Source organism: Xenia sp. Carnegie-2017, unplaced genomic scaffold (genome assembly GCF_021976095.1).
Source record: "Xenia sp. Carnegie-2017 unplaced genomic scaffold, XeniaSp_v1 HiC_scaffold_20, whole genome shotgun sequence".
NCBI lineage: Eukaryota > Metazoa > Cnidaria > Anthozoa > Malacalcyonacea > Xeniidae > Xenia > Xenia sp. Carnegie-2017.
This window is the reverse complement of record NW_025813483.1, coordinates 5,857,699-5,872,756: the sequence shown is the minus strand read 5'-3', so window position 1 is coordinate 5,872,756 and position 15,058 is coordinate 5,857,699. Positions and strand designations below refer to the sequence as shown.

Here is a 15,058-nt window from a genome sequence, read left to right as displayed (position 1 = left end):
AATAAAAAAAAAACAAATAGAATTTATATAGAAACTAAAACAGCTCTTTCTTAACGTGAAATGTAAGAGAAAACTAAGATTTTCGTAGATGGCTTTGAGAAGCGTGTGTATGCGAACTATACATGGCAGACAAAGTCATAGCGTTGTCAAGGCCAACCAAGGCTAGCAAAAGCAACCAATCACGGAGCAACATTCATCAAAAGACTTGAAATTACATACGCCAAAAGGACAAACCAAAAAATAATGGTTAAAAATGGATTTTGGTCGAAATTTTTCACGATTTTGGTACCTAAATGCGTTGCTAAGGCGTTGCTAAGGGTTAATTTCTTCGATAAGGTATGTTTGAGGGCATTTTTCTCACGGAGTATTATTTTTTAAAGAAAATCAACACTGCAGACTTAAACTACAATACTTAAAGTGCCAAAAATGACCAAAAAAAATTTTCGGAAAAATTTTTAAAAATTCATCTGACAAGAGGGGGTGACCACCTTAAGGTGCTGTAAATGTTCCCAACATTTCAATACCGCCCAACTTTACCTAAAACTAAAATTTAAATAATCAAAAAAGGCCAGTAACAAGGCAGCTGTATTGAACATTAATTTTTTTTGAGAGATTCAATACATCCTCGTCAACATGAAAATGTACAAAAATTTTTTATAAAAATCTTCATTAACATACCGCTGTCCATGATTCCACTTCTCTTCAAATGATCTCCATTGTTACCAGATCATCAAACTAACATTCATAACCATCCAGGTCATTTAGAACATCGTTAGGAATATCATCATCAATTTCAAACTCCTTTTCTATGACTACATCATGTGGAATGTCGTCATCTAGTATTACAACCGTTGGAACAGATTGATTTTCAAAGTCATCTTCAAGATTCACCAACAGATTTTCATCTTCGTTATCATCCAGCCATTTGTCAACCTCAAAATTATCACCAGAACTGTTGTTGGATGTTTCCACTTGGAAATTGCTTTCATGTTGTTCACCAGATAATTCATCATCGTTAGTAGTAGAGTTCTTGGTTTTCCTATAAGAATCAACATCAGTAGTAGTACATGCTATACACTCCTAAGTACTCTACATTTATGAGAAGTTGCACAGACGTCTTTTCAAAGCTCTAATTTACAATGTCTACCTATTACTTGACATAACATTCGCATATAATGCGTTTAGTACAGGTGCTGTGTATGTGAAATGTGATTGGTTCATTCATGGCTTAAAATAAGCTATCAAGATGCGTTAAGCTATCACAGAACTCTTAAGAAAATACAGTTAACTGGCTGCTATTATCTTAATCGCGTACTTACGTAGATAAACGATGTAAAAAAAAAAATTAAAAATAAAGGCTCAACTATTTGTTCCCTATATATTGTAATATGACGAAGTCTTGAACTGAGAGACAGGTTTTGAGAAATAAAATTTCAAGATTGTACCATTGAAGTCTAATAAACAGATATTTCACTTACATAACAAGTTTGTTAAGCATATTCATTCTAGATTTTTCTTCCAAAAACCATGGAACATGACCTCCCAATATCTCAATGTTATTCCCAGTCAAAAACAACATGCCAGATCGACATAGAGTATTAGGTTTAATCAAGATCTGAACAAAATGTACACATTGGTTACATACGTAAATACTTTATAAAACCTACATTTGATGATATTTTCATTCTTATATCTTGATTTAATATCTGTCGTCACTAAATGTACTTATGTCTGTGGAAGGTGAGGTGCAGACGGGGATTTGCGGCCGGTTCGCATTAAACTAACTTGGAGTTCAGGCTCCTAAGTGATCCCAATCATTCATTCTTAACCCCCTCCCGACTACACCTTATCACACCGAATCAAGTTTGGTGGGAGAAAATGAAAACATATTCATTCTGTACTCTACCGCAAACTGTCGATAATGACGGCCCGATGCTATGTCTGTGCATGTAGCATGCGATATTTGATACTCGTTACCAGTCTGCGCGCACCGTTCCTATGATATTAACCTTGGTTACTGCGTAACCTCTTTTCATAGCATGGTGCCGAAAAAACGCAGAAAAGAACTGGAACTAGATACACAGTTTCATTGTAGAAAGAATAGCGATATAGTGAACAGAGCTTTTAACGCTTCGTACAAACGTCAGCCTTCATTCTGTAGTAGAGAGAGTTTGGGGGAAATTTTTACTCCTGCAGAGCAGTTGGACGGTACATTCTATACGTCAGAAGTATTCATCAAAGAGCTTACGTAAACACAAACAAACCTTGGTTTCAATGCTTAACTTCTTTACAGGTAAAAATAACTGAAATCCATACCTTGGTTCCTGGTAAAGTATCAGAACTTAACTTCTTTATAGGTGAAACTTCCATACCCTCAATAAACTGATGACCATCCGTTAAATCTAACTTTAACATACGACTGGATGGCGACTGTCAAATGATAAAAATAAAACAATTTTATTTTCTTACTCAACCTTTGTGTTGTGTCCATTAACATCAACAAGAACGTCGTTGGAAGGAAAATATGACACATGATAAAATAGTATGTAACCAGATTGCATGAAAATGTTGAATTGAAATTTTCCAAGCAGTTTGAATAAATTATCGTGCAATATATCCAAATGTACTCCACTTGGTATTAGTAACCATCCTGCATATTTTGTCTTGATGTGTAAATTTTTTATGTTCATTTACTGGAAGCAATAAATTTTCTAAAGAAATGAATGATGAAAATGTTGTACAATTCACAGGACGGCTACACCATTGGAAACATGTTCCTTATAACTAACACTTTTTGGAATACTTCACTTTCCAATAGACATTCAAGAATTTGTCAGTAATTATATCATTTTGTTGACAAGATTAAACTACTTTAATTAAATTAAATATAATTTCATATTCTTTTAAAAGTAAACGAAGAACTCCTGATGTTCAAATTTAATCTTCAAAAAAATATCTTACCACTTGTGTCTTATTCTTGTTAACATTGTCATCAAGATCATTGTCTTCATTTTTTAGTTTCTTTAATTGACTATATGCTGATTCAGCAATATTTACAATTGAATTCACCTGCAAAGAAGAATGGTCAGTTTTTGGCAAACACATAGTTTACTGAAACTGAAAATATATTCTTTGAAGAAGGCTGTTTAAAATAGTAAAAAGTGTTATAGATTAATCAACTGAATGCTTTCACTGAGGGGCAATGATGTATTGTCTAACATTAACACTGAACTATGTAACTGTTTATTTAATATGGAATTTGAGCTTTGTCCATATGAACTGTTTAACATGCTTCGAAACAAAAATGAGCAGGAATATTCAGTTGATTAATCTATGATAAACCTTTCACCTTTTAACTCTGCTATATCGGTCACAAGCCAGGGACTTGTAGCATATAAGGCTCTCTGCTTTTGAATAGACTTGTCTCGTTTACAAGGAAGAGGAGTGGAAGGTTAATTTCTCAAATGTTGTTAGATAAGGTCGTTATTGTTTGTAGTTGTTGGTTAAAGCATTATGCTATCATTCTTTTTGTTTAATAAAATTCCAACTATTTAACCTTGTTTTATGCAAAAATTGGTGCAACTCTTCAAGTGGCCATTTTGTGTAAGCACCCACAAGGCTACATGGCACTGGTGCACTGGTCAAATATCTATGTTCTTTGATTTAGAATGCTACAAAATACCAAGTTCATAATAACTTTATAATGTGTTATAACCTGAAGTACAATTGTTGACTTTGTCAGCATCTTAGGAATACTTGCCACAGACTGTGGTAAAGTACTGCTTCCACTTTCCATTAAATCAGACATTAACCATTGTTCATAAATGGCATTTTTTAGTTCCTAAAGTAGAACAAGCAATCATGTAGAAATATCTAAGATAATACATATTTATCTAAAATTCTTTACTACTGACAAACATTGTAATATAGTTTATGACATTTCCGAAGACCATGCGTATGTAGAAGTTATTTGTCTCCCTCCTCAACAACAATTGATCTTCAAAACCCAAAAACAACTACTAAAGTTAATATTGTTGTGACATTCTACAAATTATTCCATGTGTGCAAGAACAGGCTTATCTGAAGTGAAGAGAGAGAGAGGCCTTGGTAGGCTTAATCCTTCCTCACAAGATTAATTGAAATTGTTTGGAAAATTTAACATGCTTCACTTTTCTCCTACATTTTCTTCAAACCAAGTCACACAAAGATACTAGTTTTTTCACAATCTCTAAATCGTAATAAATTCTGATCGCCCTGTGAAATGACTTGCACTGTGCACACAAAACTTTATCCTCAATTAAAGAGGTGAAAGACATAGAAATATATTGTACATGGTGAATTTGTAAAAATTGTGCACAAGTTACTCGAAAATTTCAATTTCTGAACATCTTTAGGAAGGCAACCCTGACCAAAGATTGTCAAATACATAAGTTAAACCAAAATCACCAGGGCCTTTTGTGCATTTACAGTACAAGTAGGAATTCTCTGTCTGAGATTTAAATTTTCCATACGGAAATGTTAAAATTTCTTCGAGCATACAAAACAGCCTGCTCTTTGAACCATTCAAATTTAAGCACTGTTAGTATTTATTTATTTTTACTTCTGTTTGATGGAGATAAGCACTATTCTATAAAAGGTGATACTGCTGTACGACGAAAGTTAACGATTTCAAATTTGCAAAGTTTCCCGCGTCTAAATTATAGTCATACAACTTAAAAATGAACACTAACATTTCACAAGAACACTTACCATTTCGGAGTTTATAGACTCACGCGACAATATCCATCTAACACAAGCTTCCAGCCATTCCAGATCTACAAACACAGACTTAACTTTCAACCATTCTGCCCATTCCTTAATTCGTTCTTCGTCGGCCATCACTGTGGAACAATTACACTTAAATGATTTCACACGATAAGATGGTGAAAACAATATCTTGCATTTAGCTCTTTATGTGGAAAAGTAGAAGGTTTTGCATTGCTTACCATCTGGAGTAGTAAGAAACTTAAGTTGTCAAACAAAAACCGGTTAGCACTAATTTCCACCCAGCAAACCGCCCTTTACTTTACACAATCGGAAATAAATTAAAGATGGCGGCTAATTTGAAAGAACGAAAAGCTAAAAGGAAACCATGCATGCACTGGTGCTAGGTCGTTTTGAGATGGCGAGTAATTTTATATTTTTATAATACAGTTTTTAATATCAACATATGAAAATATTTACAGATAAATGTTGCAGTATAAATTTTCATGCAACCACCTTAAGTTATAAACTTATAATCCAGGCTGGAAAATATGTCGTTTTTCGACGATTGTGTAAAATATTATATAAAATATTATATTGTGTAAAATATTAGATTGTGTAAAATATTATATTGTGTAAAATATTATATTTCAAAGTAAAGGGCGGTTTGCTGGGTGGAAAATAGTGCTAACCACAAAAACCATCATTCATTATTGTTTTCAAATTGTTTACAAATTGACAATAGTTCCCAGACCTCTTGTTGCTACCTCCACTTCTTTATACCACTCCCTCAATGGTGAGGATCATAGAAGTAAATACATGATATATTTACTTCAATGGGTGAGATTGTATTGTTGACTTCCGTGAATTTCTCAAAGAGGAAATTGTCGTTTTGCCTTTTATTCCCAAACAAAATTGTTTATGAACTCTCAAAATAAATATTAGAGCCCAACAAATAATTTTGAACATAGTCATAAACAATTTCACAAATTGGTTTTGTGAAATTTATTAAAATAGTAACGTTTCGTCTTGACTCAAGAAATCTTCAGACTAATAAGGAAGTTAACATGAATTATAGATGTATAGAGAGCTATTTACATAGTTTGAGGTATCAGATTACTGTGGCTGTTTAAGTGTGATGTGATGTATTGTTAGGGTGAGGTGTTGAGACTAGAAAAGCTTAAGAAGGATGGAGCTGCCTTGGGTGTTAAGTGAAGGTTTTAGTTTGGAGATGAGGAGGCTTTCGTGGATCATGAGGTCAAATGTGTTGGAGCAGGATGAGATGATTTTAAAATCGTCTGGCGAAGCAGGGTGGTAGGAGGAGTTACTATGAGAAAGAATACTTGACAATAATGGGTTCGTATAGCGTTTTCCAGTCAAAGGAGAGATCCCCAAGTGTTCCGAGATTCTGGTGTGTTAGTGGCGTGTGGTTTGACCCACATACGATGCGGAACAGCATCGAAACGTGTATAAATAAACAACACCAGATCTCAGAGACTTGGGAATTTTATCCTTAACGGGAAAAAATGAAGAGATTCGTGTGGGGGTACGAAAGACGAATCTGACATTGAAAAGAGGGAAAGCAGCGTTGTAGAAACGATTGAATTGTGTGCGGATTGTTAATTTCCGATTAGTCTGAAGATGTCTTGAGTCAAGACGAAACGTCACTATTTTAATAAATTTCATAAAACCAAATTGTTTATGACTATGTTTAAAATTATTTGTTGGGCTCTAATATTTATATTGAGAATCCGTTTCCTGCTTGGCACTTCATTGACAACAATGTTTATGAACTCGTAATTTTGCATCGTAGGTTTTAAAAACGGTTTCTATATGAACGTTTTACCCTTAAATGCAATTGCTTATCAACAATTGTATAAAGGAACATGTTTAAAAATGTACATAATAGACCTAAAATATTTCCCATTTAAATATGAAGCCTAATTTATTTATAAAGATTACCCGAGTAAACAGACTTTTAGCCAGGCAGCCATTCTAGCAACTTATAAAAACCTTTTCTGAATGTGTATAACTATAATTTATACGATAGCCTTAATTGGTTTGTGGGAATATTTTACTTACATCCTTGTTAATTTGCTCATCTCTAAAGTTTATCCTAGGATGTTTTAATGTGTTTAACATGAAAACACAATATTTATTTTAAAGCATCACTTGTTCAAGTTCTTAGTTAATATCAGTAAATGAACTGGGGCAGTATTTATTTTTTATATTATTATGAATCTTAGTTTAACACTTTTAAATACTGAAGCATATGAATATGTGGTTCTTTTTTGCTTGGGTTGTGTACTGTCAGTTGTTAAAAATATTTCTAATTATATTGCTTTGCAATGTGCATTTGGTTTTACTAATTTCATGTCTGAAATGTGCATTGTATAGTAACGCAACACATCACAAGTCATGACTACAAGATGCCTGCAAAAACTATGCAACAACACCTACTTAAGTGTTTTGGATGGCCAGTTTTATAATCCTAGCTAAAACTCCGAAAGTAAAGTGCCTTAATGGCCATGAAAAATGTCAATTCTCACTATCAGATTGATTTTGTAAAAATGATCTATTTTATTGAATACAATCAGTCATTATAATGTCTTTACTATTTATATCTATTGAGATCATATCCTCTATCGATTCTTCCCCTCCAGTCATCTTTATGAGTCCAGTTGTAATCTAATATTTATATATAAACATTTATATAAATATCTAATATTTATATTTCGACTATTAGCCGGCCTGGTTAAGACCCTACTGTATAATTTTTTCAAATATGCGTAAATTTCACTTTGGAAAAACCTATTTTTATTACATACAACATGCATATAAAAAAGGCTCACATATAGCTTATATAGTATCAAAATACTGCAAGAAGTTCAGCTCAGGAGCTCAGCGTTCACGAAACTGCTTTTTAGCCAAATTACACTTTATAACGAGTTTGTTTTTGTAACACAATCCTGCCATGTCATGAGATTTTAACATCATATGAAAAACGTTTAAGACAAGATAAGACAAGTCATTGCAAAACAAGGTCAATTGATCTCAAAGTAACAAGCGCGCGCACATTTTGTATAAGTTTCATGCTGTCAATTATTCATAATTAAGCTATAAAAAAAGAAAGAGGAACAAAGAAGAGAAGTTAGAATACCAAGATATTCTGTTGTTTCTTTATTTGTTACAGAAAAGTAAGAAAAAGAAAGGTAAATCCTACATGAAATTTCATAGTCTATTTATATATGTCTAACAGAGAAGATATTTAAAATGCCACTAGCAAATGTTTCCCAATTTGTGAAATGTGAGAAAGATAGCTGCAAAGAGGTATTTTATACCACAAGAATGAAATACTTAACATTTGGTTTTAGTCATGAAATCATTTTATAATGCTGTGTCTATTGTACGTTTTTACAATAAAATCATGTTTAAAACACTGAGCTGCATGCACAGATCAATCACATGCACAGAATGTGATGGATAAACTTAAAGATTTATAATACCTAATACTTGGTCGTAGTCATGAAATCATCTTATAATGCTGTGTCTATTGTACGTTTTTACAATACATTCTAGTTTAAAACGATGAATTGCATGCACAGATCAATCACATGCACAAAATGTGATGGATAAACTTAAAGATTTATATATAATATCTATACAAGTGTTTCGTTCCTGAAATAGCAAGAAAGTTTATTAACGAATATCTTGAATTAGGGGTGCTCTTAAATTAATTCCTAACCTTACTAACTTTTTGTTATCACAGACCTACATTATGCAGCTTTGTTTCAACTGTCTACCCCTTTGTTCTTATCATGCAATCCTGTCATGAGATTATGACGTGTTATTACAAAATCTTATTAAGGAAAAGGCCGAAAATCATTGTTGAATGACGTCAAGCCATTAAACACGTGCATATCGTATGGGTCTCATGTGATCAGTTGGAGTTGTTACTTAAATTCCATCGTCAATTAAAAAGCCTCTTAATGATTAATAATTCGCACATAATGACTTCTTGTCTATAAGCAATATGCTTTTTATATGTAAAATAATATATATTTGGTTATCATGCCTCTACACATACATGGATATATTGTATGTATAGGAGCATTATAATCATGTATGTATAGGATTATTATAATCATATGTGTAAAGGAGCATTATAACCATGTATGTATAGAAGCATTATAACCATTTGTGTACAGGAGTATAATATCCATGCATCTATAGAAGCATTAAAAACATATATATATAGGAGCATTATAACCATGTATGTAACAGGCGCTCTTTAATCCTCGTTGCCAATGTAAAATCAGTTTACTACTTATTCACCAAAGTACAATCGTTCTCGCTTTAGCTGTCCACTGCTTATATATTGTCTGGAAGCTAATTATAAAGTATAACGTAATGTCCTTTTTATAATTATGGCATCATTCCTATTTACAATACATGACGTAATGTAACTAAAAGTAGAATGTAACTATATAATAAAAATGAGTCAGCATGATAAAGCTAAGTTATAAGTCTGACGTTATCTTAACGTCACACTACTTCCTATATAATGATTTATGTTTTACAGGATGAAGGCAGTTTTATTGATTTTGATCTTGTTTGCCGTTGCTGTTGATGCTAGAAAACTTTTCCCTAACAACATGACGTTTTATGAAAAAGGTATTGTCTTTAACTTTACTCGCAAAAAACTTTTTTTTTTAATTTTCGTAGGTAGAATGTAGTCGGATAACCAATATGTTATACTGCAAAAAGTATAAAACAGATGACGTAGGAAAAATGTTTCTAATGCATTTATTAAAGGATTGCCATAATACTTACATCTGTTTCTTTGACAATAGTCTAAACCAGTTGAATGTCATACAAATGTGAGCTTTGCAAGCGATTTGAAACGTCTATTAGATCTCGTTGTTTTCTATATTTGTGCCATCATCACGTTTTTAAAATAGAAATGTGCGATGTGTACGCGTAAGATAATGGTGTCTTACAAATTTGTTTTTAACACTGCCATGTTCAGCGCCATTTTGTTTGGATTTCAATGGTTAAACTTTATTAATATTTGACAACTTAATTTTTAACAGACAGAGCTGAGGTGCAATTTTTACATACATCTATCCCTAAAAGATATAAGTTGTCAATATTTTGTCGATATTTTGTCGAATTTGTTGATGAAGGCTTTGTCTCTTTAATTTTGTCGAGCGTCAAAGTACACACAATTTTGAGGATAGTTGCTAGGAAATTAATTGGAACGGGAAGAGAGGGAAGTTTTTCAAATTTTTTAAATTGTGCCCAACTGATTTCTTTAGAAAGCCAAAGCACGTTTAAAAGGAATCAATCTGGCATAACTTAATATATGAATAACTGCCCTCCCCTATCATTAAATCTTGTAGCTAAGGTCCTGGCTGCATATGTTGTTCAAAAATTTTTTCATGCAAAGTAAACTTAATGACATATTGTGAGCAAAACAGTAAGTCAGTCCACTGGAAGAAAATCGTACTCCTGTTGCGTAGGAATAATTTCTTGTGACAATGTCTTTTTGCATGTGTTTATGATCAACAGGAACAGGGTCTAGATGGGGGATGAACCACGTGTGTAGTATATCAAAATATACAGCACTAAGTTGCACAGCCCCGTGGCACAGAAATTTTAGCAGAAATTTACCGTCATTCATTACAGAAATTATTTTTGTTTTTCTCTTCTTTAGAAACAAGATATAAGGGCTGGGAGCCAGACTGTGTGTGCGACATTGATAACAATATTCTTGGATATTGTTTTCCATCATATTGTCCTAATATATTGCCAGTGTTGTATAGATGTGGCAGCTGTCGTGGTGTAGGAAATTGCTGTGCAATTGCATGATGAACTTGTGTTGAAAGATACAAGATTTTTTCATTGATTTATTTACACAACTTTTTCTAATTTACAAATGTGTACTGTGAAATACGCACTAAAAAGAATTGATAGAATCATTAATTCAAGAACTTTGATCATTTTCAGGCAGTTTATTTTGAAGAGTTAAACACTAAAGATAGTATATCACACATAAAAACCCACCTAGTTAGGATACCTCTTGATAAAAGTTAATATTGTGTGATGGTCACCTTCAATTTACCCACCTACTTACCTTAGGATACCTCTTGATAGTAAGTGATGATCACCTATATTTTAACCTACCTAGTTGGAAAAATTCTCTTCATGTAGACAGCGTCTAAGTGTTCCCATTAGTTTGCAAGGATAGCATTAACCTCCTGGACTATAGTTCCCATTTCCTTTAGCCTTATCTACTTAAATACAAAATATGGTCAAATTGTGACATGATTGTGACATGTATAACATATACAACAGTGTCTTTACACAACGAAAAGCTATAACATGTTATAATGAAGTTATGAGTCACGTGCATGTGCATGTCATTTGTTCGAAATTGAAATCCAAGTGACCATGTGACCTTTGTGACCTTGTAAGCCCAACAACGTGTGCGCGCTGCGCACCTTTTTTATGTTAAAGCAACTTAACATTTCCACCAAATTACAAAGTTTGTTTATTCTCTCATAAATATAAGGAAAAAAATTATAGTAGAAAAAATCTGAAAAAAGAACAAAAATATTAAGTAATCACGATTTCTTTTTCATTGTTTACAAAATCTATAGAGAAGACCAGTATTCTACATTTGGTATAGAGATATTAAAAAGGCTTGCTATTTTCATAGTGATTTCTAAATAAATTTTTTATGTATAATTTTCTTGATCTTCTATTCGTTAGCCATTTCAGCAGCTCCAGGGCATCATAAAAAATTTGTTCATCGTTGAATTCAGCAGCAGACATTTAAAATTTGCATGATTCGGCAGTAACTGACTCCCAAAAGACGTTAACGTTATCAGAAGGAACTTCACGCATTGTTGTTTTTAACCACGTATACGGCTTCTTGGGTAGCAATTATTGTTGAATCGTACAAATTATATAGGGTGGTTTCAAAGACGAAAAGTTTGTTTGGGATACCGTGCAGATTGCTAACGCACTTAGCAATTGTTTGTTAAGCCTAGTTTTCACTAGCGACATAAGCACAAGCCATAAAACAAAGCCTAGCCTATTCTCCAGAGATTGGAGGAAATTAAAGAAAAAAGGATTCTCTTTTCAAATTGTTTTTGTCCTGCCTTATTTATGTCAAGTTGCTGTTCTTATGCTTAAGCGATGCTTGTGTCAGTCGCTTCATTGCCTTCTTTTGTATTTTCTTTTCCCTTTGTTTGTCCTTATGCTTATGTTCCTAGTGAAAACTAAGCTTAAGTCTTTAAATCCATGTACTAAACAATAAACAATTAGGATGTAGTCATTAAAATCTTCTGCAATGCTAATTAAAAATATGAAAGCGTTGGCTGAAAAAAAAATATGAGATGCAGTTTAGTGATCTTTATTATATGGATACTAATAAGCAATTTTTGGATGAGGTTGAGCATGATATCAGGAATTATTCAGAGCGATGTCATTGCTATCTGCCGGGGCGAAGCTGAGGCGGATAAAGCCCGGGAATCCATATAACCAGACGATTGAAACGATTGCCTGCGATATCGTTCCTGCACGCTTTCAGACTACAGAAGATTTAAACGATTATGCGAAAACCGGGCTTAACATTTGCAATGCGGTAATTAACTTCGAATATTGAACGTATTAAAAAAAAAAAGATATGGAGTGAGAATGCGGGCTGAAACTGCTTTAAATAGCTAATTTACAAATTGAACGCTTTCTCTAAGAATGAAATCCAGATGTTTTCCTCACTACAACAAAATGAATTATGAATTAAATTGGTGATTTTATGGACTCTCGAGCCAAAGAAAAAAAGATGGGACAACCAAATAATCTACTCCCTTCCACCTTGTATATCTGTCAAACAACACGCCATCTTAATATCATTTCCATTAACAGGATGTAGCAATTTTTTCCAATGTACGTCAAAGTAGTTTTGCTTTAGCTATCGTACAATAATTTTAGTACTCCCTTTAATATCTTTGGAGCCAAACAAGATAAAGTAAATACAGCAAAATGCAAAGTGTCTTAAGCATGTCTGCATATGTCCAATCTTGATCAAGTGTGTCCAAGAACGATGAACCATGGGCCACGTGGATGTCATAAATCGTGATCATGTTTAGTTCTAAGAGTTGAGCATTACAACGTCGTTGACCATGAGTCGCTATCTAACTTATCCAAATCAGGTAAGTGATGTTTTGAATAACTAAGTTAATAGCTAGTTACTTTCTTTAAAGTTTACTTCAGCACTCTAACAATGAATATACACTAGTTTTGCACAGAAAGCCTTGATGACCTTTCAAAAGTTGCGTAAATGTCTTTGTTGGGCTTTCTGATTAGGAAAATGAAATTTTTCAAATGAGATAAGCTTTTTATAAATCAATATCCAGTGAAGCCGACGTGGACGTGAATAGCCATCAGAATTGAAAAGTATGAACTGCATGTGCATTATATTTATCTTATCCGATTCCAAAAAGAAACTTTAGCGTAATACACATCTATTGTAAATCATTAATCATTCAATCAGGCTAGTACAGATTACATAATAGTTTGAGGATAATTACATGGAGAATAACACGGAAATCGCGACATAATGTTATTAGGTATTCATTCTTCATCTCTGTTACTTGGATGTTATAAGTTTCATTGGAATTAATTCCGTTAAAAAACCATTTCTACTTCATCATTACATAACCATAGGAAGTTAACATGTCAAAGCAAAACTTTCTTGTCAGTTTAATATTTCAGTTCCTCTGCATTGACATTAAGTAGATGAACAGAGTTTCTTTAGTGAAAGCTTAAAAAGGTCCATTTATTCTAAATAGGCTTTCCATAAAATGTTTCTTGATATTTGTAAATTTTGTATTTGTTCAATTTCAATCCATCATGTCACTAGAAGGAAATGAAATCGTCCTTCATTAAAATTCAAACAAAGAATGATATTATATCTTTGTTGAATGCTTTCTTACAGAGGCAACATCGAGGTGGCCGAAAGCAATCCCAGATTAGAGTGAAACATCTAAGAAAGAAGGTGTATGATGGTCAGGATAAGGAGTTCTCTCAATCAAAATACTCGGTGCAGGATAGTGTTCCCTCTGCACAAGATGACATTAAACCACCAGTACAAAATGGTTCTGTTAATTTAAACACCAAAGAGTTCATCGAATATGATAAAATAAGAGGAACAGTATCTTCCAGACGAGGTATTACATCGAAACCAAAACCAACCACCAAACACCCACAACCACCTCCTGTACCTAGTCAAATAGATCCTAATTTATCCTCTACCACCACCACCACCATCAATTATTCCCCCTAATATGTCATCAGATATGCCACCACCTCCCCCTACACCAGCCTTCCCTGGTATGAACATTCCAGTAGCACCCCCACGCCCACCATTACCACCACCAACACCACCACCTCCTGTGGAAGGTGGAATGACTGCTCCTCCTCCAGAACCAAAGAAACTTGATGCTCGCACTGATTTGCTTGAAGCAATCCGCACAGGGATGAAGTTGAGGAAAGTTCAAGGCGAAACGGAGAAGAAGGAACAACAAAATGTTGGTATGGATGTTACGTCTATACATCAGCGACGTATTGCTGTGGAATACTCAGACTCTGAGAGCGAAACAGGATCTGAATGGGATGATGACGATGACGATTGGCAGGACGAGGATGAAGATTAGAGGACAAAATGAAATTCAAAATATGTAAGAACTTTTAGGAAGGAATTCAGGAAGGAATAAATGCTACAAACATTTGATTCAGTTGTTAAATTCAGTTGTTTTCATCTATTCATCTTGGGAGGATTAAAAATAGTAGCTAGTTATCAACATTAACTTGATGTTTAGGAACCTAACAGTAGTTTTACTTAAATGAAGATATGATCTTTCATAGTAGTTTTATTGTCAGGTAAATTGAGAAATGTTGATTGATTCATACTTACTGACATTACGAATTAGTATTCACTAAACGTGTATGTTTAGTCAGTACATATGTACAATTGTATGCTATAAAATCTTGACCTTGAAGAGATAATGACTTAAGGCTTCTTTACTGCTTCATGTAGTATTTAACTGGCAGCCTGCCTTGATTGTTGAGTACAAAATGGCTGAATCATTTGCTGACATCTTTTTTATTATAATATTACCCTAAATATTACAATACTATGTATAACCTCATTTTGATAAATAATGTACAGTTCATGGAACTTTTGAGTAAAACATGTGAATTTCAGAAATGGTTTTGATTTCGTAAATAACCTAACATAATAAAGGTA

General features: G+C 33.4%; 2 protein-coding genes and 2 long non-coding RNA genes across 6 annotated transcripts; 3 read left to right on the top strand and 1 right to left on the bottom strand.

Moving 5' to 3' along the window:
* Positions 1 to 101: 101 nt before the first annotated feature.
* LOC124440883 (recQ-mediated genome instability protein 1-like) lies at positions 102 to 5,063 on the bottom strand. Of its 3 annotated transcripts, none has more exons than XR_006946801.1 (7): positions 4,750 to 5,063; positions 3,716 to 3,841; positions 2,962 to 3,069; positions 2,317 to 2,430; positions 1,479 to 1,615; positions 679 to 1,039; positions 102 to 543 (listed from the first exon to the last, which is right to left on the bottom strand). XR_006946801.1 is itself a non-coding variant. In XM_046991308.1 (7 exons), the coding sequence occupies exons 2-7, from the start codon at positions 4,876 to 4,878 to the stop codon at positions 736 to 738; spliced, it is 918 nt and encodes a 305-aa protein (XP_046847264.1). In that variant the 5' UTR covers positions 4,879 to 4,880; positions 4,986 to 5,063; the 3' UTR covers positions 585 to 735. The 3 variants fall into 3 exon arrangements, 2 of the variants coding, with proteins under 2 accessions (XP_046847264.1, XP_046847263.1); XM_046991308.1 differs by lacking the exon at positions 102 to 543 and having other exon boundaries at positions 585 to 1,039; positions 4,750 to 4,880; positions 4,986 to 5,063; XM_046991307.1 differs by lacking the exon at positions 102 to 543 and having other exon boundaries at positions 585 to 1,039.
* On the top strand, positions 2,095 to 2,616 carry LOC124440887. The gene is made up of 2 exons (XR_006946804.1): positions 2,095 to 2,293; positions 2,358 to 2,616. It is a non-coding gene; the product is annotated as an uncharacterized LOC124440887 (long non-coding RNA).
* A 2,745-nt stretch (positions 5,064 to 7,808) lies between the features above and the next one.
* LOC124440885 lies at positions 7,809 to 10,742 on the top strand. The gene is made up of 3 exons (XR_006946802.1): positions 7,809 to 7,955; positions 9,326 to 9,417; positions 10,460 to 10,742. It is a non-coding gene; the product is annotated as an uncharacterized LOC124440885 (long non-coding RNA).
* Positions 10,743 to 12,932: 2,190 nt separating this feature from the next.
* Positions 12,933 to 14,465, top strand: LOC124441562 (wiskott-Aldrich syndrome protein family member 2-like). The gene is made up of 3 exons (XM_046992039.1): positions 12,933 to 12,962; positions 13,748 to 13,979; positions 14,107 to 14,465. The coding sequence occupies exons 1-3, from the start codon at positions 12,933 to 12,935 to the stop codon at positions 14,463 to 14,465; spliced, it is 621 nt and encodes a 206-aa protein (XP_046847995.1).
* Positions 14,466 to 15,058: the final 593 nt, after the last annotated feature.